Source organism: Megalops cyprinoides, chromosome 6 (genome assembly GCF_013368585.1).
Source record: "Megalops cyprinoides isolate fMegCyp1 chromosome 6, fMegCyp1.pri, whole genome shotgun sequence".
Classification (NCBI taxonomy): domain Eukaryota; kingdom Metazoa; phylum Chordata; class Actinopteri; order Elopiformes; family Megalopidae; genus Megalops; species Megalops cyprinoides.
The window spans coordinates 4,940,334-4,967,823 of record NC_050588.1 but is presented as its reverse complement, the minus strand read 5'-3'; the positions used below and the strand labels follow the sequence as shown (position 1 = coordinate 4,967,823).

At 41.5% G+C, this 27,490-nt stretch overlaps 1 protein-coding gene across 1 annotated transcript; it reads right to left on the bottom strand.

Moving 5' to 3' along the window:
* Positions 1–1,741: 1,741 nt before the first annotated feature.
* avpr2ab (arginine vasopressin receptor 2a, duplicate b) lies at positions 1,742–27,490 on the bottom strand. The gene is made up of 7 exons (XM_036531221.1): positions 27,450–27,490; positions 11,682–12,070; positions 10,988–11,233; positions 10,531–10,677; positions 9,967–10,129; positions 9,418–9,822; positions 1,742–1,947 (listed from the first exon to the last, which is right to left on the bottom strand). Exons 2-7 carry the CDS (start codon positions 12,066–12,068, stop codon positions 1,742–1,744), a joined length of 1,554 nt encoding a protein of 517 aa, XP_036387114.1. The 5' UTR covers positions 12,069–12,070; positions 27,450–27,490.

Sequence of the window (27,490 nt, the reverse complement as noted above, 5' to 3'; positions counted from 1 at the left end):
TTGTGGAATTTATTACATTATTTATCTGTGTAGCAGGCAGCCTTTCCCAGGAGAACTCACACAGGTTACATTTTAGCATATATCCTTTCACATGGCTTAATACATACTAATACAATGTAAATACCTTGCACAAGGGTAAATAACACTATTCCACTAAGGATGTTACCCAACAAGTTTAAAACCAGTACCCCAATCACTCCACTAAAATGTTTACTCTCTTATTTTACTCTCTTGTTTTCTTAGCTGGGTACTGCTGGTCTGTAAAACATATATTTTATTTAGTAATTAACAGTTTTGACATTAGTCATCTGCTAGAGGTAGGAGTTGAAACTTCAAAAAGTCTTTTGTTTATAATGTATAAACTCTTGATTGACATCTAGAAACTATACAAATATGTTTCTACTTGATTGTAATGTTAATGTTCCAGTTGAAGTGCATTAAGGAATCCATCTACACATTATTAGATACAAGCTTTATAAAGGTATTTATGTATCTATGTTATGTGACATGATAGGAAATAAAATAAAACTAAACTATTGTCTGGGAATTTCCCCAAATTTGACATTATACATGTTTTCTGTTTTTACTTTTGTATTTATTGACTGCTTATTTACATTACTTATTGCCGCTGTCAGATATTGTGCTGCTTCTTACTGATTGATGTGTGTTTAAATTATATATTTCTGAATTTCTCACTCTTCTGCATTGCATTATCCATAAATACATGGTGCTGTATATTGCAGTGAATTTCTGTTTTGGCTTGCATTGTTTCTTGGTTGTGCTATTATGTATGTACTTTGCTTTTTCAGTGTGTATTGTGAATCCTTCTTCCTGATTGTTACCTTTTTCAATTTCTGTTCTTACTAACTGCTGCAGTAACACTGTAGTTGTATAGCTCCATTACAGTAACATTAGATATAATGTAATGGCATTAAGTAATATCCCAAGGTGTGACTCTGCACATACTGGCCCTTTAGTGCTTCTCATTCCCAGTTTGTAAAAGTCTGTCCATCCCGGTCCTCCGTTTTCCCTCAGGTTACTTCATTTGACGTGCCACGTCAAATTCAGAGTCTTCAGTATTCCCCTGTTTAGTCCTTCCAAATCACCACTGTCTATTTATACTGGTCCCCATCACAACTTGTAACTGTGTTTGTGTGATTCCCTGTTTGTAACCAGTGTGTTGTGCTTTCCCGCTGTGCTCAGCCATGGGTCCGTCCCAGTTCAACTCACTGATTGTCATACTGGCTTCTGTTGCTCTACAAAGGTCTTACATCTCTATGCCAGACCATTTTGTTTCCTCACAGCACACTGGAGCTGCATGGTCCGTGTAATGTTTGCACTCACATTCCAGGCCTGGGTTACATTCCAGATCTTTTCTCACTTCTTGGATTCTTTTCTCTTCTGATGTGATCATGTGCTTTTCCATTGTCTGCCTTGATCGTTCGCAACAGTTCTGAGTCCAAGCTGAAATTCACCATTGGTTATCAAGTCTTGCTCAGCTTCAGCGATATTGTTTTTATCTTTCTATAGAGCCCACAGTTTGACTCCATGTGCTTTGCCTCACACAGGTAACAAATCACATGAAATAATAAAGATCTTTATAATGTTTTTAGGTATATAAAAAAATAATAAAACATTATCTTAATCAAGTCTTTCTCTCCCTCCCCCATCACTCCCTCTCATCCTTCCCTGGGCTCTCTGCTGCCAGATTTGCAACATGCTGACTCCGCTCCGTCCCCCCTCAGTACATGCCATCCTTGGTGGTGGTGGAGGTGTGCGTGGTGGTGGTTGAGTCGTCCGGCAGGGAGCCGCGCCGTGAGGCCCGGGACCTGCAGCAGAGGAGGCCCTGCAGCTCGCGAGACATGCTGCTGGAGAAGGCCGTGTAGATCCAGGGGTTGGTGCAGGAGTTGAGGCTGGCCAGCAGCATCAGGATGGTGAAGGCTACTCCTGTGCAGACAGAGGAGGATGTGAGAAGTGTCCTGAAAAAACAAATGCACCTCCCTCCCTCCCTCTTTTTTCATCCTTTTTTAATAAACTAAAACTGCTTTATACCTAAATTACTTTCAGATCAACTGGATTGTACAGGTGCTAGGCTGTGAGTTGTTCCACTATCATTTTGGCAAGTTACTCGTCAGTTTTGTTATCTGGGTCTTCTGCATTTCTTAATTAAAAATATTATTGTTGAAACAGTACCTGATCAATTTTAAGAATAGTATTCCGTGTCCCTCTTAGCTACCTACCTTTATGATCAACACACAGTAATGTGCATAAACTGTTTAATTTTCTATTTTGATTTCATATTTTGGGAAATAATTTATAGTGGCTGACATATTCTTTAATCAAAAACAAAAAAGCTATTTAATTGTTGACTGTAGAACAGATGAATAATATAACCGACACTATAATCATCACCCAAGCCATCAGAAAAGCCGTCAGTCTGAGACATCAGAAAAGTGATGTAAAAGACTTGGTGAGTGAGGACTAGAGGAATCAGTGCTGGTCCTGCAAATATGTTTTATATAGCTTAATTGCTTGATTATTTGAGCATTTGATTGTCTGATCTTTTGATGTTCATTAATAAACTGATGTGTCTTGGGACACAGGGGAATACGCATTGTGGTTTGTGTTTGCATGTGTTTTTCTGCATGCAGCAAAGGCAAGACCTATCCAGACCTATCCCCCTGCATCAGGCAAAAAGTATTATTGAATATTGAAACTGTAAATGTCTTTGCCCAGAACCTTGGGGTTAAAGCACTGCAGGTGTGACAGTGTGTTATGTCAATGTATCATAAAATGCTTATAGTCAGCAGTAAGAAATTAGTGAAATCTTACATATTTAACCAGGCAGGTGACATGCGTAAACACATGTGTAAACTCATCACTAGCAGGAGAATGAATATAACTGAAAGATATAGATTATAAATAAAGAGAATACAAAAGTCTAAAAGATATATAATATAAATGTACAGAATGAATATAAATGAAAGACGCCACTGCCTGAGATTTAACTAAGAGTTAAAATAAGTTGTACAGAAGGCTCTCAGGGAAGATAAACAACCTTAGCAGACAATGGAGCAGATAGACTCAGACCCTGGGAGATAAGGGAAGTGATAACATATGTGCTTGCAAAATATACGCAGCTAGCATCTAAAACGGAGACAGCTGGGTGGGGCCGAGGTGCATCTGATGAAATGTAAGGACAGTGGTGGAGGAGCCTGACTCGAAGCCATAGTGATAAATCTGCAGTGATCGCACTAACCCCTCTAATCAAAAACTGTGAGGAGTGTCAGGAGAAAGAGAAGGAACAAGGCAGGGGTTCAAGGTGAAGGCGCAGTTGACGCAGAAAGAGGTGGTGTACTTAAGCACACACATTTCACAAGGGGAGAAGTGTGTGACTGGAGACAGGAGAAGTGTGATTGAGAATATGCCTTGGCCAGTGAGCGTGCGCAGTCTGTGAAAGGTGATGGGGTTGCTCAAATACTGCCGGCTGTTCGTTCCCAAGTACTCTGAGAGCTTACAGCCACCACAGAAGTTGTTGAGAGGAGAGAGGGGGGCTTCAGAGGAGCTAGACCGGATGCTTGAATGCGAAGAGGCTTTCCCACGTCTGTAAACTGCTTTGGGTCAAGCCCCAGCTTTGGGCCTCCCTGATGCGTCACATAAACGCATTTGTAACATAAGTGCCATATATGGTAGATTGCTCTGCAGATGGAAAACGTGCATGGGATTGTGGGGGCTCTCATGTTTTCCTGCATTTCTGACCATACAAAAGAGGGGAAAACACGCATGAAAAATAACTGGAGATAAATTTCACAAAGCAGAAGATAAAGGCAGGAATGTCAATTCTGGTTCCTTTGACACTTTTACATGCATTGGTCATTTACATCAGGTCATAATACATTCAGGCAGGTTCAACTCCAAAGTGTCAGGGCAGCCAACCATATCTGAGGTAATTCACTTCACCATATTCAGAATGCCTCTGTATCCTCTGTTGTCAATAGTACATTTTACAATCTCTGCTTAAAAGGGGGAGGGGGTTGTCAACACACTGATTATTTTACTAGGATAAAGACTTGATACAATCACCTATGATAGCGTGAACAGTGAATGTACAGTCGTAACTGAATATGTATCACATTTGATACAAGTGAGTGTAAAACATTGGATCTTGGGGTTATATGTCCATCCTAATAAACAAATGCTATTGTAGAAAATAATGTTGATAAAGCTGTAACTGTTTTTTTTTGCCAAAAAAAGGCTACCTCCTGCTACAGTGGTATCGCATCTACTGAAACAGTGATGTCATAAACCAGATCTCACAGACCTCAAATGGAAACCCATTTGAAAGTCTTATTCCTGTCACGGAAAGGTAATTCAAACCTGAAAAGATCTTTTTAGTCCTCTGACCTTTGTGAGGCCAACAGAGATAATTCCAAATTTCTCTAGGAATTGATACCATCCTAATCTGAAATCTCATCAATCTTTATCAATACCCTAATACTTACTTGTAATTACTGTATTCAACTCTTTAATTTGAAAAGTTGCTGACATCATGAAACAAATACACGCATATGTGCGTGCAAAATACAGACAACAGGCCTCTTTGACAGACAAGCCTGAACTACACAAAATAATTATGATCTCTAAATCTTCTAAATGTTTACCGGATCCTATTTCCACAAAGCGTCTACCCACTCTTTGCCAGCCTATTTTGAATACAATCAATGTCATGCTTCCAGAGATATGTGCCTGACTCCTTCAGAATTTCTGTAATGAAGCCCTTACTTAAAAGGCAAACTCTTGATCCAAACAACCCTGGAAACTACAGACCCATATCTAATCTTCCCTGTCAAAAGTCCTAGAGACAGCAGTGGCATAACAATTACTGAACAATTTGTGTTCTCAGAACATTCCAGGCGGGCGTTCACCCAGGTCATAGCACAGACACGGGTCTTCTAAAAGTTGTAAACAATTCATTTCCATCCTCTGATTTAGCCCGTGTTTCTGTTCTGTTCATCTTACTAAAGTGCTGCATTTGTTACAGTTGATATAACCAAGTGCTACGTAATCAGCTGGACTCTTGTCAGCAAAGCAGGGGCTACAGTCTCATGGTTTAGATTATAATTATCAAGCTGATGTCAGCTTGTGCAGCTCGTGAAAGTTTTCTCAGATCATTCCAATGCAAAATATGGAGTCCCACAGGAGTCTGGTTTTGGGCCTCTGCTTTTTCCATATACATAGTGTATACATATGCTGTACATTTAACATGGTGAGGTTATTTGGAAAAATGACAGTTTCCCCAGTTGTGACAAGTTTAATCATTTAAATCTCATACTTAAATCTAGAGTGAAACCCCATCCATAGCTATGCTGCCATTTATTAACTGCTGCCAGTGTCCTCTCATGCCTGAATTTAATTCTGTAACATTGTCATACCACTTCTATCAATCACTTACAACACAGAGGTCTATGGTGTCTCTCCTCTTTTTTTCTTCACATGTCTCCCCTCTGCTGGGTGCCATCAGGATCCTTTGTCCACTTAAACACTTTCTTATTCCAGAGAAATTCAACACAACACAGAGGTCATTTAAGGACATGGTGTCTTTTGTTATCAATAAGAGATTGATCCAGTCTTCCTCACATTTTTCATCCCTTTGCAGCAAATAATTTGTCTTGAGTTAACATTTCTATAATATTGTTAGTTTTTTTAAACTGCTTACACACAAAATCTTTGTCACACAATTTCTGAAACCTGTCACTCAAAGAGCAAAACCACACACCAAGTCTGCAAAACTAATTCTCAGCCTTTCACTCAGTTTTCAATTTCACAAAACACTACACACAATTCTCTACCTAAGACACAAAAATCGAACAGGAAGTTCGAAGCAGGAACTTGCTTTCCTTTTCCAAACACAACCAATCACCAGTGTCTCACACCCACTCCTCAAATGCGCAAACACTAATTGCTTAACTGATCACTAACCAATCGCTGCTTTAGTATAGGCCTATAAATAAGCCAAAGGTCAGATTACCTGTTTAGAACAATGGATGTGAACATTGCAGGGAGAGCAAGGGGAGTGGGAGGGAGAGGAAGGGGACGAGAATGAGGACAAGGACAAGTTTGAGGAGGAAGAGCTGGAAGAGGAGGAAGAGGACGAGGTGGATGGGGAAGAGGACGAGGGCGAAGAAGAGAAGGAAGGAGAGCTGTCTCTTATGAGATCAGGCCTACGCTCATTGATCGTGTGATGGACCACGGGTTAACTATGAGGGGGGCTGGACTGAGAATCCAGCCTAACTTGAGTCGGTTCACAGTGGTATCCATAATTCAAACCTTTAGTAATGAGAACAGGTATGCACCTATCTAATGGCTACTTCAGCATTACTGTAAAATGCGTATTACTGTATAGTATGACATAAACATTTGTAGCTCTATGCCACCCATTTACTGCACTGCATTGTAGGAATGGATGGCCACAGTGTGGTGAGTTATCATACTGTACTACAATACAGCCAACTGTAAAAAACATTTTTGTACTATACTGCACACACTCACACTGTTTTTGAATCTTCTACAGAGTGGAAAGGCAAAGATATCATGGAGGAAGAGGTCGCATGTTTACAGAGGAACAAGAGATGGCTATTGTAAATATGGTTTTGGCCAACAATGCCATTAGGCTTAGGGATATAAAAGATCATATCCTAAACGATGCAACAGTGTTCAACAACATCGATGCTTTTAGCCTGCTGACATTGCAACGGGTCCTCCAGCAGCAATGACTGAGAATGAAACAACTGTACAGGGTGCTATTTGAGACAAACTCTGACAGAGTCAAAGATCTGCAATGCGACTATGTATGTATGCGACACTACTTCCAGTACTTCAAACTTGCAGACACAGAGCCAGAGTATTGGACTGTACCATATTTACTGATCTGTATATTCTTTTGTCTGTTACAGAGAATACTGGATTTGGATGCTCATGCAATTCTCCATGAATATATTTACATGGATGAGGCTGGCTTCAGCCTCACCAAAACCAGGCGCAGGGGGAGAAATGTAATAGGACAGAGAGCTATTATGTCCCTGGACAGCGTGGGGGAAAGGTGACCATGTGTGCTGCCATCACGCAGAACGGTGTCCTCCACCACCATGCCACACTTGGTCCTTACAACAATGCCCATAGGCTTACTTTTCTGATAGCAATTCACAATATGCTTGTTTCAGATCAAAGTCCGGATCCAGGCCAGCCCAGATTTGTGGTAGTATGGGACAATGTAAGTTTTCAACGGGCTGTTCTGGTCAAAAACTGGTTTGCCGCCCATCCACAGTTCACTGTTGTGTACCACAGTTCACTGTTGTGTACCTCCCCCCATATTCACCTTTTCTAAATCCTGTTGAGGAATTTTTCTCTACATGGCGCTGGAAAGTGTATGATCATCAGCCCTATGCCTGCATGCCACTTCTCCAGGCAGGAGGAGGCATGTGGGGACAAAGACACTGCCTCTGTCCAAGGTTGGATATGCCACTCTAGGAGATTCTTCCCTTGCTGTTTGACAAGAGAAAATATAGCATGTGATGTGGACGAAGTATTGTGGCCAGACCCAGTCCGGAGGAGGGATACACCTTAGCACTGGTGATTTGCCTCCCCCACCCCCCCACCCCCCAACATTTTTTCTTTCCTCTAAAAATTCAACTTTTGGTTTACATGTGTTTATGGTTTCTGTACAAATTCCCATATGGTATATAGTTTTGTTTTCTTGTATGTCATACAACACTGTACTACAGTAACTACAGTAATGTTTTGGAAAAATAAATATTTACTTTCAGCATTGCATTGGTGTTTAATGTGTACATTTCAACCACTCTCAGCAGATTACTTTTACTCTAGAACATTGTATGGAAATGTAGATATAAGCCTATGAAAGACAGAAGAGCTTTAGATTTAGAACAACAGTGTGTACATGGTATAGCCAAAAATTTGTGAAAAAGTGTTTGCCATTTGATGCAAATACTTGATTTTGAGATATGTTTATGGTATTTTGAATGCAGTGTTTCATTTTGCAGGAGATATGAGGCACTTTGCATTTTGTGTGTGCAATTTTTGGATTTGTAGGTAGAGTTTTGAATAAATGAGACCAAGTTTCAGAAAACATGTGAAAGCAGTTGTAGAAAACTGTAATATGACATCTTGCTATTTTATTTTAATGTCTCAATATGGAAGATGTTCATGTAGGCAGACTGTATTATTTAAATGGAACAGGATATGTAAAGCATTCAAAGGCATGCTACATGAAATAAAATTGATAACTGATTGATAAAATGGTCAATAAAATGGTAATGCCAGGAAGGGATACTGCCAGGAAACATTACTAACAGGTGAATTCATACAAGTTCTACACCTACTGTGGTGAGCAAAAAATGAATTAATACCTGTGGGCACTAATGCTGTACAAAACTGGTTATTTGGCATTAGGCAGCACGGCCATGTAAGAAAAGTGAGAGACACAGCTATGTGTGTGTGTGTGTGTGTTTGTGTGTGTATGTGCGTGCGCGCACGTGTGTGTGCGCGTGTGCTTGTGTGTGTTTGTGTGTTTGTGCGCATGTGTGTATGTGCGCGCACGTGTATGTGTGTGCATTCGTGTGTGAGCGGGGTGAGCAGGGCTGGGCACAGCTGGTGCTGTCTGGACAAATGATAACCATCTGTCTGTGCATGTGTGGAAAAATCTGTGCAAGAGGTTAGAAATGCATGTTGTTGACGGAATGCCAGCATTTGGCAGGTGTCAGAATGAGCAGATTATTTATTGGCTATAAAAGTCAAGAAAGCTAGAGATCCTGAGGCACCTCCACTGTTTGGGTTACAGGTGCATCATTGCCATCTCTCTTAGAGCAGCCCCTATTTCTCCTTATTGTGACTCTTGCATGTATTTCTTGTCCTAACTCTATTTTCCTCTTGTGTATTTCTCTTCCTAATTCTAGTGTTCTCTCACATGTTTCAGTTCCTTATTATATTGTTCTTTCATGGATTTCTCTTCCTTAATTCCACATTCTCTCATGTGTTTTGCTTGCTTATTTTTGACACATTTATGTGCCTGACTAATTATTCTACTTAGTAATTATTCTAAAATTATGGTTAGGAGCGTAAATTACTACAGCATTTAATGTGAATAGATGTGAACCCACCTCCCCGGGACACTGATGGCAATCAAAGGCCCCTCATTCATGCAGGTTCCACTAGTATTCATAGCCCAAGTGTAAATGGAGACAATTGATTACTGGGGTCATATATGGGACATAGTTTAGTCAGACTCATACAGAGGTTTTGGGTTAAGGACAGACAGAGTGTCACATAAAAACTTAACACAAGGTTTGACTTACACAGGAGGGAAAGGGCAATGAGCATGACAAAGCCTGTGATCCTGACCTTGGTCTGGGGGGTTGGGGTCCCAAGCAGCCCACAGCTGAACGATGAAGAAGGGGGACCAGCACATGGTGTAGACCAGCACTATCACCAGAGTCATCCGCACTGTCTTGGACATGGCCTTGGACACGCCCAGCGGTGGGGGGTGGGGTGGGGCCAGGGGAGGATACTCCGCTGCGGGCCCGTGGGTGGAGGGATCGGGGACACCATCGGGAGGGAGATCATAGGAGCGTGCGGGGTGTGGATGGCTGCTGTAGGAGGTGGAGTTACCGGGGGAGGGCTGCAAGCAGACAGTGTGGGGAACCAGAGAAGGGGAGGTGTCCGAGCTCTCAGGTGCATCAGGGACAGGCGAAGGTTCTGCTACGCTAGAGTTCTGATGGTTGGTGAGATTATAATTGGGGGCGGGGACTTCGGAATAGGGGATAGAGAGGGAGGGATTATCGTATGAAGCGGGCATGTTATCAAAAGCACTTTTGGGGTTTGTGGGAGCTGGAGAGGGAGAGTTGTTGAAAGGAATACAAGAAGGGCTATTCTCATCAGGCAAAGAGTGACCTCCTCGTCCCTCTCTACCCCCTCCTCCTCCACCCCTCCCCCTCTGTCCTTTCTGCTGCTGGTTTTGGAAGTGGAAGAGGACAGAGGCTCTCTTATATTCTGCAGCCACCACTCTCTCTGACTTAAGATAGATGTTGTTGTGGATCTCTCTGAATATTCGCACCTATGTAATAGGAAGTGACAGGGTGGGAATAGGAGGGGGATGACAGAAAAGGCAACATTATTTCTGTTCTTACACAGTGAAAATAGAACAACATTGAATGATGTGCAAACAGATGTCAAACCAAACATCCTCAGGTAGTCCCTGCAGTACATAAGTAACATGGCTCTGTCTAATTTCCCATATTAATTCTGGAGCCAAACAGGGAGACTTCATTCTTTTTTCAAGGTATATAGTCCCCATAATGGACTCATCGTTCATGAATAAGCTTTGTCTTAGAGAGGGACAGTGATAGCCTCGAGGCCAAGGTTTATGAAAAAAACAAATCTATAGGGAGAGAGAGAGATAGCTAGACTCAGACAGATGTGCACACAGACATGTGCACTCACAGAAGGAGCCCGTACCTGGCAAATGGTGATGATGAGAGCCGGCAACACCAACACAGCCACGGTCATCCAAGTGACGTAGGCTTTGAGCCCCCAGGGCTCTGTGAAGTGTCCCCAGCACTCAAACACCCCTGGGGAAACCTCTGACCTTGAGAAGATGAATATCTATGGGAGACAGAGGGAGAGAGAGAGAGACAGAGCCCGACAGCTAATTCAATAACATTTATTGCGCATGGTCACATTGTCTGGCAAAGGCACAGGGGACAGCAGCATCAGGAAATAATGTCCTCTTTCAGTGCTTTTTTCACAGTCTTAACCTGTTTCTGTTCTTAACCCTTCATTGGAGCAGCATATAGCTTCAAAAGCATGGGTCTGACATACAAAAGGCATCATAAAATGTGTGCTTGTGATATTATGGAGCACTAAACAGAATCAATTGACCAGCTGTAAGATGTCTAGGACTCTGTGTTCCCACCTGAGGCAGGCTGAGCACCACGGCCAGGCCCCAGGCCGCGATGACAGGCGTGTTAAAGCGTGACGTGGCCCCTCCGCGGTACGCCTGTAGAGGGAAGCAGATGGCGTGGTGTCGGTCCACGGTCATGGCCACGATCATGTAGGAGGAGGCGAACATCCCCACTATCTGCAGGTACTTCACGAAGCGGCAGAGGGCGTCGGGACCCTGGAAGCGCTCTGTTATGTCCCACACCAGCTGGGGAAGGACCTGGAAGGGGAGGCAGCGCACATTGCGTGGTGAGAAGTGGGACATGAACAATGTGTGCACACAGACGATGCGAGGCCTACAGTCATAGTCACATGTCATAGTAGGATGAAAAGCTTTGTCAGCAATTTAATGTGTGGCATTGTAATGTAGATGTTTCTTAGTTTGTTCCATCTGAGCTCCTAGTCATCACACAGTAGGATTGATAATTCAGCTAAATCAATGCAGGTGACCGCATGTTCAGGGTGCGTGGCATTTCACCATTTAAACTGAATCACCGCCATTAAATGAATATAATAACTAACAACTAATTTAGCAAATAACAGCTTGGATGGTACCAAAAAAACAAATACATCTCCTGGTACTTCAGCCTGAGGGATGTCTGCCTGCACTGAAGAGTTCGAGAAGCCTCACTTGCCCATTGCTGTATTAGAAACACATGAAGGTTTACCTGGAAGAAGGCCACCACCAGGTCCGCCACGCACAGGTTGACCATGAAGACGTGCATGGGAGCATGGTGCTTCCTCCTTCTGAGCAGCACCCAGAGCACAAACCCGTTCCCCAGGGCTGTCAGCGCTAACACCAGCCCCAGAACCCCGATCTCTGCACGGGCCAGAGCCAGGTCCCGTGTCCTTACTGTGGGGGGAGAGTGCGTAGGGGGGCCAGCGGTGGCGGAACTGTTTTCAGGGATGATCCAAAAAAACGGGCTTTCTCCATGAGCATGGCTGAGGTTGGTATAGTCAGGGAAAAAGGAAGAGGTGAAGTTCGTTCTTCCCCTGGTCACCAACGTAGACCAGTTCGGACCGCCCCAGCTGGTTTCCCAGGACACAGTTGCCATGCCTATAAGAATAACATTGACAAAACGTTACTGAGGTAAAACAGGAGTAAATTATATGGACGAAGTGTGGCATGAATAAAGATTAAATGTCTTCCCTGAACCTGGGAAGTTGTGGATTCCTTCAGTACACTGGTGCTCTGTATAGGGGGTGTACTTGTGCACTGAGCATCTTCATGCCACAGACATCGGGGTAAAGCTTTACCCTCTTAGCCTCCAAGGCTTCAAACTACTGCTGTGTCCCAATAATGCCAAATTGTGTCCTTTCCTCAATTCCTACATCCTTGCTTCCTCCACGACCCAGATATATACAACTGGTCACATCCATAAGGATGGTTCCAGTTCTGTAAAAGACATGGGAAGGAAGCAAGATATGTCCTCGTTTGTCTCAACTAGCAGAGGACATCCACTTATAAAGCGGTTTTTCAAGGATCCATGACATATACCCACACATGCGCCACATTCCAGTTTTTCTTATTATTGTGACAACATACAAACAGTCACTACTGAAATACAAACAATATCTACACAGTATATAAGCAAATCATAATATAAATAAGTTATATTTTGACAACAGCTACACACATTGTATTGATTATTCACTCTGAATAGTCCGTAAAGAGGTCATGTAATATAGTCATATCTGCAATAAACTCTACAAATTAGCTTTTTATAGAAAAGTTCTTTTTATGTATGAAAATATTGCCAGCAAAACCCATTCCATACATCTGATGCTAAAAAAAAAAAACGCACCCGCCGAGAAGAGGGATAGGATTCCTGTTAAAAGTCATACAGAATCGACAAAGTTCAATTGACCAGGGACCTTCCATTTCCTCAGCTGTGTTAGGCGCCTCCTTATTTTCTCCTGGGATCTCTTCTCATGATGGAATTCATGAATTTGTTAGCATCACTGAGGAGTTCAGGAAAAGATGTGAGGACTCATCCTTAAAGTAATGAGATGCACCCAAGGAGGAATGTGCCAACCACACCAGTCCTGGGGACCATCAGAACCAGAGATACAGTGTACCATACTCCCTGTAGTCACCAGGAATTCCAGGCATGGCTTTCTCAGTCAAATTGTGTGAATTGTGACTGATTTTGTACAGACTTGAGATACTGAAAAACCTGCTGCTGTTTAGGCTTTTCCCACAAAACAGTAAACCCTACAGAGGGAGCTGCAATAGCAAGATGGACTCATTCCTGAGAAAAAATGATCATATTTATGTTTCCTTAGTGACTGATTAGTTGCCAGTTTGGAATCTTTTTTGGCTAGGTTTGTTTTTTGTTTTTTTGTTGGGGTTTTTATTTTCAGATTTGTTATGTAACGGTTCTGGCTTGTTTGTCTGACAGATGATGTCACATTGGGTTGGATTATAAAACAGGCTGGCAGACCTTGCCCAGATGACTAATGATTGCATTGTCTCATCAAAAGGGATTGAATAAAATGGCAAACAGCATGCTGTTGAAGGTCCCAGTAAGTACATTTTTGAGTCTCCTGAGGATAGTTCTGAAGAGTAAAAGCTCAGAAACCGTACCCTTATGCCTCTCCTGTACTACTATAAAACCCTGAACCACAGGACTTGCGGCCTAATTTCAACACCTTCACACACTTGTGATTGGTTCAAGGATGTGCACATTAAATATAGTGGGGGAAAACACTGCTTTAAGAAGTCAACAGTGCTCTCATTTTGCTCTCATTCACTGGAGTAAAGGTGATGTTTTCATACAATGTTTGGGGTGCCCCACTGTAACTCCTGATTGTGATGTTATCACACTTTGCAGTCAACAATGGCATACTATTAGCATAACTAATCAAACTGGTGGTAATTAGTGCTAGCTGGACACGCACACTAATTACAGCATGCACTTCTGCCATGTTACACAGCTTGCAGAATGTAGGTCAAATGAGAGGCAATTAACCTAAACAATCCTTTTTTGATGAGGCAACAAACAAAACGGATGTTTGAGGTAACAGCAATATTTTAATTAATTCAACACAATGGTGCTTTTTCAGTGCAAGCTAGCAGAGAGAATAGGAACAACACAGGTTCACCTTGTTAATATTGTGATTTATTCAATCCCAGTGAAATAATAAAAAAAAATCACAGCTACAAAAAATAAAAGCAAACGTTTCTTAAAGGTAATTCACCTTTGGCTATGAAGTACAAAGCCTGTTTGAACAATGCTGTCTTGCTGGCAGATGTGTCTTCCATATTAAATTAGCTTAAGACACATATTTAGAAACTTAAAAATGATTTGTAAACAGCACAGAACCAGAACATGCTGCTTCCACCCTCTCTTGGGCATTACCACACCAAAATATGAGAGCGTCAAATTTTGCTGTCAAAATTTTGATTTATGAGCTGTCAAAACTGCCCTAGTTGCTGAAACAAATGAGCCTGTTCACATTCTTAGGGGATAATGTCATGCTGTAATGTTGCTGCCTCGATAACATGGTACAAGGATTTTTCTATGTGAGATACACTAACATGCATGCATGTGCATATGGAACCCTGTACTTCACACAGGCTACAGCACACACACACATTCTTCACTCGTTCACATGCACCTAATGCAACATGACAAGATTGCCCAGTAGTCTTGCCCAATAACTTAAAGGTTACTCAGTTAACCTTGTGATCTCTGTTGTCAGAAGACAGCCAATGGAGTATAGTGAAGTGCAATACTCAGTGATATGGAAGAATGTCTAAGTTTGGCCAGGTCCCAGTGACCCTACTTCCATCACGCACTGTACCCCATCCCAACAGGGAGGTGTCTGTGGACACTATTTTTTGATGATTTTGATTTTTGATGATGAAAGGTGCCATTGTAGGGGTGCAGTGACCTTGGCCAGAACAACAGTAACCATGTGCAGATTGTCACTTACAGGGTGGAGAACAAACAGAGAAGCCACCTCTGAGCAGGCCGCAGGTGTATGAGGTTCAACAGGCCTGCCTGCAGCTACAGCTAGGTCTATCAGGTGGCATTCAGGTCAACCAACAAAATCTACTCCCCGCCTTGCACAGGGAAAGGCAGGACTTCAATGTCTTTTCCCCCCAGATTAGATGGCAAGTGAATTCAGACAGATGCCTGTAAGGTGGTCTGCTGAGCAGGAACTGGCTGTCTGTTTTTCACACCCAGAGGTAAGACCTTTCTTGGAATGGCCTGCAATAATAACCACAATGACTTTGAGGTATGAGCCCTGTCAAAACCTTGACCTATTTTGTGAACTTGTATGTAATAACTTGGCCTTTTTGTGCTCTGAAAGCATTTTCATTATTTTCTACTAAGTCCCAGTGTGAACAATGCTTTTAAGGCCAATTATGACATATATAAGTCAGTTCCAGAGGCTCTTGAAAAAAGTTAGACTCCATAGAATTAACAGCAGAATCAAAATGCTTTTCCTAACTTAAAGTCTTCAGTGATAGGGAAATTAAATGGATGGCTTTCAATGTCACCACCTCTAGAGGTGGCAGTTTCACAAAGAAAGGTTTCCTGCGCAGCTTGTTTTGTTCATGCTGTCATGAATGAGCACAGGCTTGCACTAATGAGATAAATGACCATTATTGGCAAAACCAAAATTTAGCATTGCATTGGTGGTTGTTTTCCAAATATGGCTATTTCTCCTCTGACCAGCTACAGCTATAGGGCTGCAGAGAAGCTGTTCAAGTGTATAGGTTTTATGTTCTGTTGATGAAACAGCATTTTGTAATGTTTGTATTAAACCTCTGTTTTCTCATGAAAGTGAAAATCAGACAGAGACAAGGAGGTGTTCACTTTACAGGCCCCAGTCCCAAAACATTGCCAAAATATATTGTGGAAAATATTATGCGTCATTGTTGCCACAATCCCCCCCGGGTGGTTTTACAGCAGTTTTACTGCTGTCTCTTTTCCATAACACCAAAGGTAATGCATTATGCCTCTTTCATTGCTTTTTGTAGTGGTGGCTCATTCTTCTTTTTAACTTGTTAAAAGTGTATTTGCCAGCCAAGAAGTTCCATTTTCAGACCTGTTTCCATTTTTGGGATGAAGTAGTTCAAAAATGCAGCTCTAATCAACTTTATACATGGTCAAGCCAAACTAGCCATTTTTAAAAGACAGAGGGTTACAATCAGCAGATCTCTCTCTTTCTTCTTCCCCTTCTTTTGTCCCGTCTCATTGAATCAGGCGGTCGTGTGCTCTGATCCTCAGGGGTCACTTCATTCTGCAACCCCTGGCCCCTCTCTCTCTCTCTCTCTCTCATGCCTCTGTATCCTGCATTAGGACTACATCAGTGACCTTCATAATTCAAAGGCTTTTTTATGATGACCCAAGTCTGACCCAATGCTGACTGAATTTTTCCACAGTTCCTTTCCTCCTGCTGCAAAAAACATTTCGCGCCAAACACTTAGCATGTGTTGCGCTGAAATGAGACCATTGCAAGCCATTGAAACCAAAAAATCTGTGAAATTTTACATTTATGAAGCTCACACTGCATGACTAATGTTACTGACTTCACCCTGTTTCAGACCTGCTGTTACCTCAGTCAGGAGCATGAGCATAACATATTGGTCTGTAACTCACCAATGAAGAGCATGATATATTGCTTCTCCCTTCATTCACAGTTCATAGTGTCTCCCAATTGACTGTTCAACCAATTGCATCTGTTGCCCCTTTTTACCCATCTGGCTACACAGGAGAATACTGGCCATTTGTTTACATTTTTATTCAATTGCAATTTTATTAGCTTATCAATCATACCTCACTTTTCCTTTTAGAGACAGCCACACCAAAGAGCTGTTGTTTTTATTAATCCAGCAATAAAATTGACTAATTTGAATTTTTGTCATGTTTCACTAATATTAAAAGACTCCAGGGCAATCAAAGAATTATAAAAGTCCCAGATTGCATTTCACCAGCTCCTTATCTTGATTGAAGCACCACTCTGGACATCCTATGTGGTGTGCTTGGAAAGCCTTGATCCTACAGCCTGAAGCAGTTTATATTTCATCTCCCAAATGCCACTGCAAGGAGCTATGTGCATCAATGCACACTATTGCTAACTGCATTGTTATGGCAGCCCCTCAGACAATTCCATTAAAACGGTTCTGAGGTAAGAAATGTAGGGCACAAATATTCAGAGCAGGTTGCTCCAACATGTTTGGCATCCAACAGCCAGCTAGGTACTCCTCACTAACATTAGCTGAGAAACATAATTTCTTTTGATCTGTCTTCCAGGCTCAGGAAGAGCCTCTGACCTCTGACCTCTGACACAGTTAGCTGTAACCCCTGAGACTTCTGGAGAGTCACTGAAGTTGGCTGTCCTTCTATACTGCCGAGGGATTTTAGGTTTCATTATGATAATTAAGCAATAAAATACAATGTTAACTACCCAAAAAATACATGTAATATTTAATTAAGAAATTCTAGACTGTATTAAAGTCTAGTTCCCTCCTGTCTGTGAAACCTGTATCTTTTATGATGTTTCATTCTTTAAATCCATCCAGTCATTGTCAGGTTCTCGTGGACCTGATGGCTTCTGTCTTTCGGGAGTGGGCCAAAATCGCTTGCTGTGATGTGGCCCTTCCTGCACATCCCGCAATGTAGATTCATCCCTCATCCTCTGCAGGATGACAGGTGTTAAGCCTTCCTGTGCTCAGCACCCCAGGACTCAACAGACCAGCCTTGCACATTGCCTCCATTAGCCCTCTGTCCTTTGAAACAACAGGACTATGAATTATTTGTACGCTCCCTGCAGTGTACATGTCCTGTGCTTCCACAGCTCTGGTTCTGTGCATTTGTTCCCGCCATGTTTAGCAAAGCAGACGCCCTTATCCAGAGCTGACGATTTTTATACGATATACGATACCCATTAATATAGCTGGATATTTACTGAGGCAATTGGGGTTATGTACTTTGCCAAACGGTACAACAGCAGCCCACATGGTAATCTTTTGGTTACAGGCCCTGCTCCTACTGCACTACACTGCTGTCTATTGCAAATAGCATCAATGGATCATAGCATGCAGGGCCAAGCAGCTGTTCGTTGGCATTTCAAGGACATCCGTAAAAATGTAATGCAATGTGAATAAAGGCACTGGTGAAAATGATACCTTCATTCAAATACATCTATAATGCTGGGATGAAAATGCCACCTGAATATGACACTATATCTTAAATAAAATCTTAAAAAAAGAGATATAGATAGCAGTGAAGTGGTTAATTATGCTACCCTTTGTGATATATTAAATGATAGCGATTGTGCATAATACAGTATTCGCTTCAAGTGCTGAAAACCCTGGCACCATGCCCACAAAATTTGTGATGAGGCCCTTTTCAGGTTAAACTTGGTTTCTCTAACCATGTTGATTGGCCCTTCATGAGCTACAGTAACAATAGGTTAATTTCAATTACAATGTGCGCACCAAACCCGGCGCTTTTTTTCTCCAAAACGGGCTCACTGCATTAGAGTGTCTCATAACCAGAGTGTGCCAGTTCTGCGGGGCCCGACACCACACTTTGGGGCCCCTCCCTGCACTGCATCCCTTGTGTGTTCTTCCCACATGCCCCTGCTCAGAACACATATCAAGTGGATGTCAAACAGTACTTGATATGCATAATCAAGATTTATCAGAACTTGTTCTATTCTGATTCTGTTCTGTGATCTGTTAAATGACTTTTTAGAGGGCTACAGTGAGGTTTAGTGAAATAATCACACAGCACATACCACTGAATCTTTCCTGTGATTTGATATTTCTTTTTGGTTACACCCCCTCCTCATGCTTTCTGCTTCTACTTTTAAAACACAATGACACAATAAGGTAACATAAATAAGTATTTGAAATATGACTACATTAGACCTTAATGGCAACTGTCAAGCAAATTGGTCATATAAATTATGCAATAGGCACAAGTTCATGACTTCCGCTCTCTCATGTCGTTCATCTTCATAATAAGGATAGTGAGTAGTGACATTCCTAAGCATTGACCCTGGATCAGTTTTATTGGTTTGCTGTGCCTGATGGCGGGTGGTTAAAATACAGTTTGCATAAACTGGTCTTGGATCAATTCTTAGGATGTAAAAGTATATGAAATATAAGGGTACTAGGTATGCAGTAGCAGCTAGTTTTGATTCAGTGGGAGGGGCTGTTCTGAAATATTTTTACCCATCTTCCCACCTCAACAACACTACTTCCAGTTGTTCCAGTGCCAGCTGCCTATTGCTGTTGTATTAATCAATGTTTTCTCACAAAAATTACATTTTTAAATTGGGAAACTGCTAATAGGAAAAGCTTCAGTATTCTAACTGGTTTGATAAGGTACCCACAATGCATTTGTCATTGTTATGCACTTCAGCTACTTTGTAAGATATGTAAAGTTATTTGTAAGAGATGTGAGTGAAATAGTCAAAGCTACCTTGCTGGTAAAGGAGTTCACCCGCCCAGTCCTCCATGACACTAACCAAAACATTAACTCTTTCTGTTGTGGTTGTGTCCATTTGTGTTTCACCTCATTGATTTACTTCTCTTCTGCAGACAATGACGATGAGTCAATTTGAAATTGTTATGGTAGCTCATTGTACTTGTGCAAGAATCTGTTGTTGATGCTCACTTTTAATAACTTCACTAAGCTACTGACTGTCTCTTGAGACCATCAATTCCTATAAAGCACTCATGCACTCACTGTCAGGCATTGATGAGGCCATTTTTGCTCCCCCTATGGGAAGGGACGCCCCTTGCCATCTCATATAATTGGTTTTGCATTCTCATGCTCTGATTGGTTGCAATTGAGAATAGATCATATTCTGCCTCCCTCCCCAGTTATTTCATCATCTATGAGTGTTACCAACAAATTTAACAGGGTTGTTTCACTAATACTGTGCATGCAACCTGATTGGTTTTAGAGTGAACACAGACTCACATGTACTCACATATGATAAAGCACAATGGCTATTCCCAAAAACCTGTCCCTAGCAAACTGGATAGCTTTCAGTGGATTACTTACAGCCAGTGTGACAGTGAGCCCATGATCTTGTTACATAGCTAACCCAAGATGTGCTCCTCATCTCCATTACACGTTTTAGTTACTCTGCTACTTTGTTAGCATACTTACTCATTTCCAAATGGTTAGCAAAGCAATGGCAGTGGATGGGATTACAAGCACATGAAAAGTGAATTAGCCTGTGGTTAGGTAAATAAATCTTAGTCAAGCACCCAAATGGCACAACTGTAACCCTGATTTCCTGATCAATCCTGATTTATCAGAATCCTTATGGATAAAGATCAAACCCCATGTTTTACTAGCAACCATCCAACTTCCCCTCTTCAGAGAAATTATGTATTTATCTGAGTAATTGTTGGAGAGATATGCAAACCTGTTTCCTATCTCAGGTTTGGTGTTTGTTTCAACACAATGCTTTTCTAACCTCCTCACCCTTAATGTTTGAATCTGAATCCATAATTGATTGCCTCTCTCTTTCTCTTTCTATCCCTCTCTCTCTCTTGGGCAAGGTACTCAGCTAGATTTGCCTCTGTACATATCCAGCTGTATAAATGGGTAAAGTAAAACTTGTAAGTATGTAAGTAACTCTCGAAAAGAATGTGTGCTTAGCAAGTTTAATGAAATGTAATCATTTATGTTCTTTCACCTCCAACAGGACAAGTAGCAATGCTACTCAAGTATAATATAAAAAGAGGGCTGACTGTCTTGATTTAACTGATTTTGAACTGATAAGTTTCTAAGATGTCTTAAGGACAACAATGCAGTGCCCTACCAAAGTCTGCTTTGGGCTCCTAGAAAAGGTTGGCAGCAGCTCTGATCACTGCACTTCAGGAAACAGGAACACATGAATTGGGAACTATGCCCACGGGCTGACAAATTTTTATAATTTAGACCCCTGAGACCTGATTACACCACATGAAAGCACACATTCATTTCATTTAAGCATTGACTGAAGAAAACAGCACATAGATTGGTGGTCCACTGATACAAACCTCATCATCAAACTATGAATTTCTGAGGTATGTTTTTTTCCTTGGGAGGTCTTAGCTCCTTCAGCCTATTTAAACTGTTGGAATATCCATTTTTCCTGATTTCTTTTTCCCTGAAAACATTAATCTCAACTGAATACATAAAAATAAGGAATGGTACTGATCATTTTTCCAAGAACAAGCAGAGTGGCCTTTTGACCCCTCCACCCTTCTTTCCCTTTCTATTCAATAGTAAATTTCTAAAATTTTCCACTGCTATGACTTACAGTAAAAGTTATTTTGTTAGATCCGAAACATCAACAGCAGCCACAGTAAAGACCTGCAGCACCCTTATCAAATGTCATGTTCTCTGATCAGCATGAAACAAACCTGTATCCCGTCTCAGGTTTGGTTTTTGTTTCAACGATGTTTTTCTAACCTCTTTTCTCAGCTCCTCACCTTTAATGTTTGAATCTGAGTTCATAATTGACTGCCACTCTCTCTCTCTTTCTCTTATTGCCCAAATCTCTCAACTCTGTAACTGTGCCACACCCCCACTTAAAATATTTATCAAGTCAGTGTTGCTCTTCTTACACACAGACCACTTTTCTCTGTATTTGCCCAGTTTGCCTGTGTCTTCGTTCACCGAGGTCTGTGTGTCTATACACTGCCAGCCCCCATCCTTTGTTCACCTATTATTGTATTCTCCCATTTCAGCATCCCACCCTCTTTTCCTCTGTTTGTTTCTCTTTCTCTCACTCCCCATCCCTGGGAGCCTTTGGCTGAGGGTCCTGGCACCTTTTTCATCCCCACAAGAGTGCTTATTTTTTCATTTTGTCTGAATTATCAGGATCAGAGCACAGACATAAAGACAATTCATGGGCAAGAGGGTAGTTATGAAGTTACGAAAGAGCAAATCAATACAAATGCCAAAAAAAGAGTCTGATTTGAAGAAAAACATCCGTTCTCAGCCAAGTGAGCAAACAGATGAATAAGTGAACCAGACCACGATGTGTGCTGCAGTGGTTGTGGTACGCTGAAAGCAGCGGCCTCAGTTGTGCTAATGGCCTCATTTACACCCAAATTAATGGCACATAACGCCAGCCTCACGCAACCCTTATACGTCAGTTGTTGGTTTAGTCTGTCCTTTAATGTTCCACAGGCTTTGATAAAACGCTCGTAACCAGATAAGAACACTCTCTGCATGGCCGAACTCACCTCCCTCTGCTCTTAGAAATGGCCATTTTCTGTCTGACCAAGGGGAAAAAAATCCACTTAGACATCACTTTTGTTTGTTTGCTTTCCATGGTCTACACCAGAAATAACCACGCGCTTATTAAATGACAGATTGAGGTTGTCGAAATCCTGTCAAATGGTCAACAGGTAAAAAGAGAAATATTACAGCAAGCAGCGATTATGGGTACCAAGCACCATAAAGTCATGGCTCCGTGACTTATGGCCACAACATTCAATCAAAGGCAATAGATAATCACACAAAGATCCTTAAAGTTGTGGTGGGTGTGGGAAAAAATCTCTCTAATACTCCTAGGTAAATATAACTCCACATACAAAAATGGTTTCTACCCCTTGGGATCTTCATCAGGTCACCAGATTTGATGACAAACTGCCTGCAAGTCTGTACAATATAAATGACTGTAGCTTAAAATATTTACATATGGTTTACACATATGGTTCATGGCAGCCATATTGTTTAATGTAGCTGTGTTTTTCTTTTTTTTTTGTTGCGGGGGGGGGGGGTGATCCTACTGGCTCAGTTGGCAAGGCCTTCACCGTGAACACAGGCGCAAAACTATCCATGCTAATGGATATGCCAGTGACCAGGATCCCACAGATCCCATAGGAGTGGGTAGGTCAGCCAGGGCCCCATTGCCTCACCACCCCCAGTAATTACGTCAGTAATTCATCATGTTGCTTTTTGGATTTAAAATTTTCATAGCCTTTTGATGTTAAACTGTACCGTTTCACACCTAATCTCATGAAAATAAGAAGTGTAAAGACTGGGTGTGACTGCATTGCCAGGGCCAGATTTTCTTGATACATTTCAGCAGTATTGATTCCTCTGTAGTCATGGCTTATTCAAACAATGCAGCAACAAAGACACTAAAAGCATTAAGAGAAGTGTGTACATTCTTATCTTGAGCTGTTCTTTTCATAAGAACCCCAGGTGAATCATATGGTTTAGACACACCCACTGCAATTATTTTGTGGGAATGTTCAGTGAGGTACACCTGCACATAAGCAGATCACAACAATGGACTTTAAAAAACACCATTCAGTTTCACAATTAGTTCTTTGGCAGGAGTGGCACTGCCTTGAGGTTGGAAACATTTCACATATTCGTTACTGTTGCTGTCTGTGTTTTCCTCTCTATGTAATCCAAAACATTATGAGTGATGAGAAAGAAAAATGTATGTCAAGGTGGTGGCAGGATACTAGATAGCCGGCAATTGTTAACATCAGTGGTAAAACGGAAGCATCTTGCAGTCTTGCAGGTTGAAGACTTGAAGCTTTGGCTACACATGAACAAGCGACAATTATTGCAGACCAACTACATGCTCTTAAATTCAAAATATAAACTACTTAAAGTGACAATTATTGCAGTCCAACTACATGCTCTTAAACTCAAAATATAAACTACTTAAAGGTTTCCATCTCATTTTTGCTCTTTCATTTTTTTCAAGTTTCAATTGCATGTCTATATTTGTTAAGTCTCCAGTCATACCAGAATTAATTTCCATTGGAAGTTTATTTGGAAAAAGACACATTTCTCAATTACTATGTGCTTGACTCTGATTGGTTGAAAACTGAAAAATTGGTTGAAAACATTGAGAGGATCTGAGCCATTAAAAGCTGAATTCACGCAGATACCCAGTGCAGATTAACAGGGCAACAACTGACAGTAGCAATGTTCAGAGACAGGTTAAGGAAGGTTTCAGCCATATCACCCTCCAACTCTCTTCTGCCTGATGGCTGAAGCTACACAGGGTTGGGCTTGGTTAGTTACTTGGACAGGAGACCGTCTGGAAAAAAACAGGTTGCTGCTGGATGTGGTGGTCTCATCTTTTAGATAAGATGTTAAACTGAGGTCCTGACTCACTGTGGTCATTAAAGATCCTGTGGCAGCTCTAGCAAAACATAGTGGGTTCCCCAGCGCCCTGCCTAAATTCCCAGCCAGGCTCCAGAGATCTGGCCATCTCATAATCCCCTAATTGGCTAAATATCTCCCTCCCTCTCCACCTCAGCTGATGTGTGGTGAGTGTTCTGGTACAACATGGCTGCCGTTCACCTCTCAGGTGGGTGCTACACATTACTGGTAGTTGAGGTGAGTCCCCCTGACTTCACTGTAAAGTGCTTTGAGAATATTGATAGGCTGAAAGCTGCAAGATAAATGTAAACTGTTATTATTATTATTATTATTATTATTATTAAAAGATTCCAGGAGGGTCAAATGGCTGTTGAGGACATCTGACTGTGAGGCCTCCAGTTAGTCACAATAAGAACGAACAGTGGGAACGAACAGTAGGGACTTGCAATGTCCAAAGAAGGATGCAAAACCGACTCCATGCAGCCAGAAAGATGGTAATTAAGGACTGTCTACTCACCTATCGTCCATAACAGAGGCCATTCAAATGAGCCATTGTACGCGTGTGTTTGTGTGCGCACGTGTGCAACGAACTGTGTTCATTTAATGAATATCTAATGGCTTGTTTTGTCTGAAGACAAACAAGGACACTCATACACACACTCTTTGAAGTGTCTGAACTGTTTAATCTTCCCTGCTCTTTCATGTTCTAATCCATGTTCAGGAGTGAAATTAAGTGGCCTTCCAGCATGACCCATCTGTATGAACACTCACACTTCTACCCACCTCACTGTCGGTCCTCTCATTGTTGTTATCATTTCAGTATTTTCTGCAAATTAAGACAAACACTTTGCCTTGACTTCAACAGGCACATCCCTCCACTCAGTGGTGACCGGTAGGATGTTTTTGTCTCTCTGTCATATGTTTTCAAGATTAATTTTCTGCTGTTTCTCTTTCTTGTATGTTTTGTAATATTTTTTATGCAAGTGAAGGCTCCCTCAGAGACTACTTGGCAAAATTGAATGCTTTCATTGCATTTTATGGCTCATGAATCTTCACTTCCAAAAAAAAAAAAAAAAAAAAAATCCAGCTCGAGTGTTTGTTACAGTTGTGAATTCTTGCTACAGCATTATCCCTCACAATAATGAGGGATTGTGAGGGATACATTCTGAGTGCCGAGTTTAAATGCAGACTTTTCCTCAAAATCATCAAAACAGGCCATGTAATTTATTGGCAGATCAGTGAGAAAAAAAAATAAAAGAGGAAAAAAAGGGTGGAACAAAGGTTGCTTTATGCTCTGTGCACATACATGAATACTATGCTTACTGCTTACTGGCATCATCTCATGAAACATGCAGACAATGGCGCTGAGCACTGTTCACTCCCCTGCTACAAAAGAATCTGTGCGTGGTCCACACAGCCAATTTACCCAAATCCACTAGATGGCAGGGGAATGGTGCTCAGTTTGATAGGTGACCCCACAGAAACAGAGTCAATAAATCAGGCTGGCATATACAACATAAACTTTAAGCTATCGTATGAAGTAGCGGGTCCTCCATACCTCCATAAATAAACCAGCATATTATCATGCCTGAATAAAAAATAGCACTAATGATTAGACAGATTCATTACAGTTGCTTAGCAGACACTCTAATCCAGAGCAACTCGTGTAGCTTACAACGTTTACATGTTATCCATTTACACAGCTGGATATTTACTCAGGCAATTCGAGTTAAGTACCTTGCCCAAGAGTATGACAGCAGTGGCCCACCTGAGAGCTGACCCAGCAACCTTTCTGTCACAAGCCCTATTTTTCACCACTACACTACAGTCCTTCCTTGTTTATTTTTATGGCTTATTTACCCCTTAATTAAAACACTGTCTGGTCAGCTAGATTTAAATTGTGTTATTTTGGTTTTTACCCTTTTCAAGGTGCTGCTGTTTTTTTCCCAACATGGATGTTTCTCTTCAAGCAAGTCACTACACTTATAACTACAGCCATCCCAAGGAACATGCAGTACGGCACTGAATCTGTGCATTTAATCTGGAGGTTGTGTTCCTCTCATGCAGTGATGCCTTGCATACCCCTTTACATTGCACGGTTCCCTCACCACACATTCATGTTCACTTCAAATGCATGCTTTCTGGAGGTATGCATGCAGATATAAATCAAGCAAAGGGAAAATTAATCTCTTGCTGCTGCCTACCCAACCCAGTGTCCAGCCACTGCAGGGGGAAGAGGGAAGAACAATAATGCCGTTCCAGCATGAATGAGGAGAAAAGCGTGTGCTGGGACTTTCTGAAATTGGGTGAAGTGAGATGCTAGGTGATCACTTCAGCTCGGAGGGCTTCAAGGTTTTTAGGAGGCAACTGGTAAAGAGTGGGTGTGTCCCGAGTCTGAAAGTCAACGGTGGCTGGTGTGGACCACTGTGACAGGGGAGAAGCATTCACCGCTAGTGCCTAATTGATCAAATTCACTCAGATTTTCCTCCAAATTGTCTTTGTCCATCTGAGAGCAAATGATCAAAAGAGGTTCCAAAAATGTTTCTTTTTTCCAATGTCATTACAAGGCCTGTTCTCAATTCCACTGGATTCCCCAGACGGGGAATTTGGGTGATTTGTAATGATTGCATGCACTCTGTCTGAGTACGTACAATCAATATGTTACATGCTCTACAGAGAAAAGCCATCGATCAAGACCATCAGTCTTCGCTTCCCCAACAGGAATACTGAAGTATCCTCATATCTCTGTTGTAATGTACCACTGTAAGTCTTCAGAGGTGCACCTCTGTCCTTGGGTCATTTGTAATCCTCATAGGCCCTTTAACAGTCTTTTAACAGTTTAAAAATATACATGTACCTAGTGTTTTATTCTAAGTGCTGAAAAGAGATTTAATGATTATTGAAGGCTTTTGGGGGTGACCATCATACGGTTGGAAGTGTCCTTCACAGAAGCTTTAAACTTAATGTTGTACATGCTTTTTACAAGAGTTATGAAACTGTTAATATGCCCTTAATTCTTCAATTACAGTAGCACTATGCAATTATACAGTATCACAAATACATGACAGTAATTGTTTATTGGTTGCAATATGCTGGTCAGTAAATTGTAAATATTTTCGCACATGCAGCTCAGTTTCTATTAAAAATTTGTTAATATTCATTGCATGATGACATGTTTAAATGTATCCGCATAAAAAAGCTGTGAACGTAGATTGCTGTACTGTCCTCTAGAAATGTGCTACATTAGTAATGAGGGAAGTCCTACACTGTAATATATGAGACATTAATTTTAAAAGCCCTTTGAAACTGATATACAAAAACAATACTTACTCCAGAGAAGCGCTTCTCAGAGTTGCCACACAAAGTTGTTA

Bases quoted from the DNA above. Each gene is read 5' to 3' on its own strand.
- avpr2ab (XM_036531221.1), bottom strand. From the start codon at position 12,068: ATGGCAACTGTGTCCTGGGAAACCAGCTGGGGCGGTCCGAACTGGTCT. The intron at 9,823-9,966 runs GTCACTCTTTGC...CCTATTCCGAAG, and splicing joins GGGTAGAGAGGGACGAGGAG to TCCCCGCCCCCAATTATAAT. The intron at 1,948-9,417 runs GTCAGGATCACA...CTGTCTGCACAG, and splicing joins CCCCAACCCCCCAGACCAAG to GAGTAGCCTTCACCATCCTG.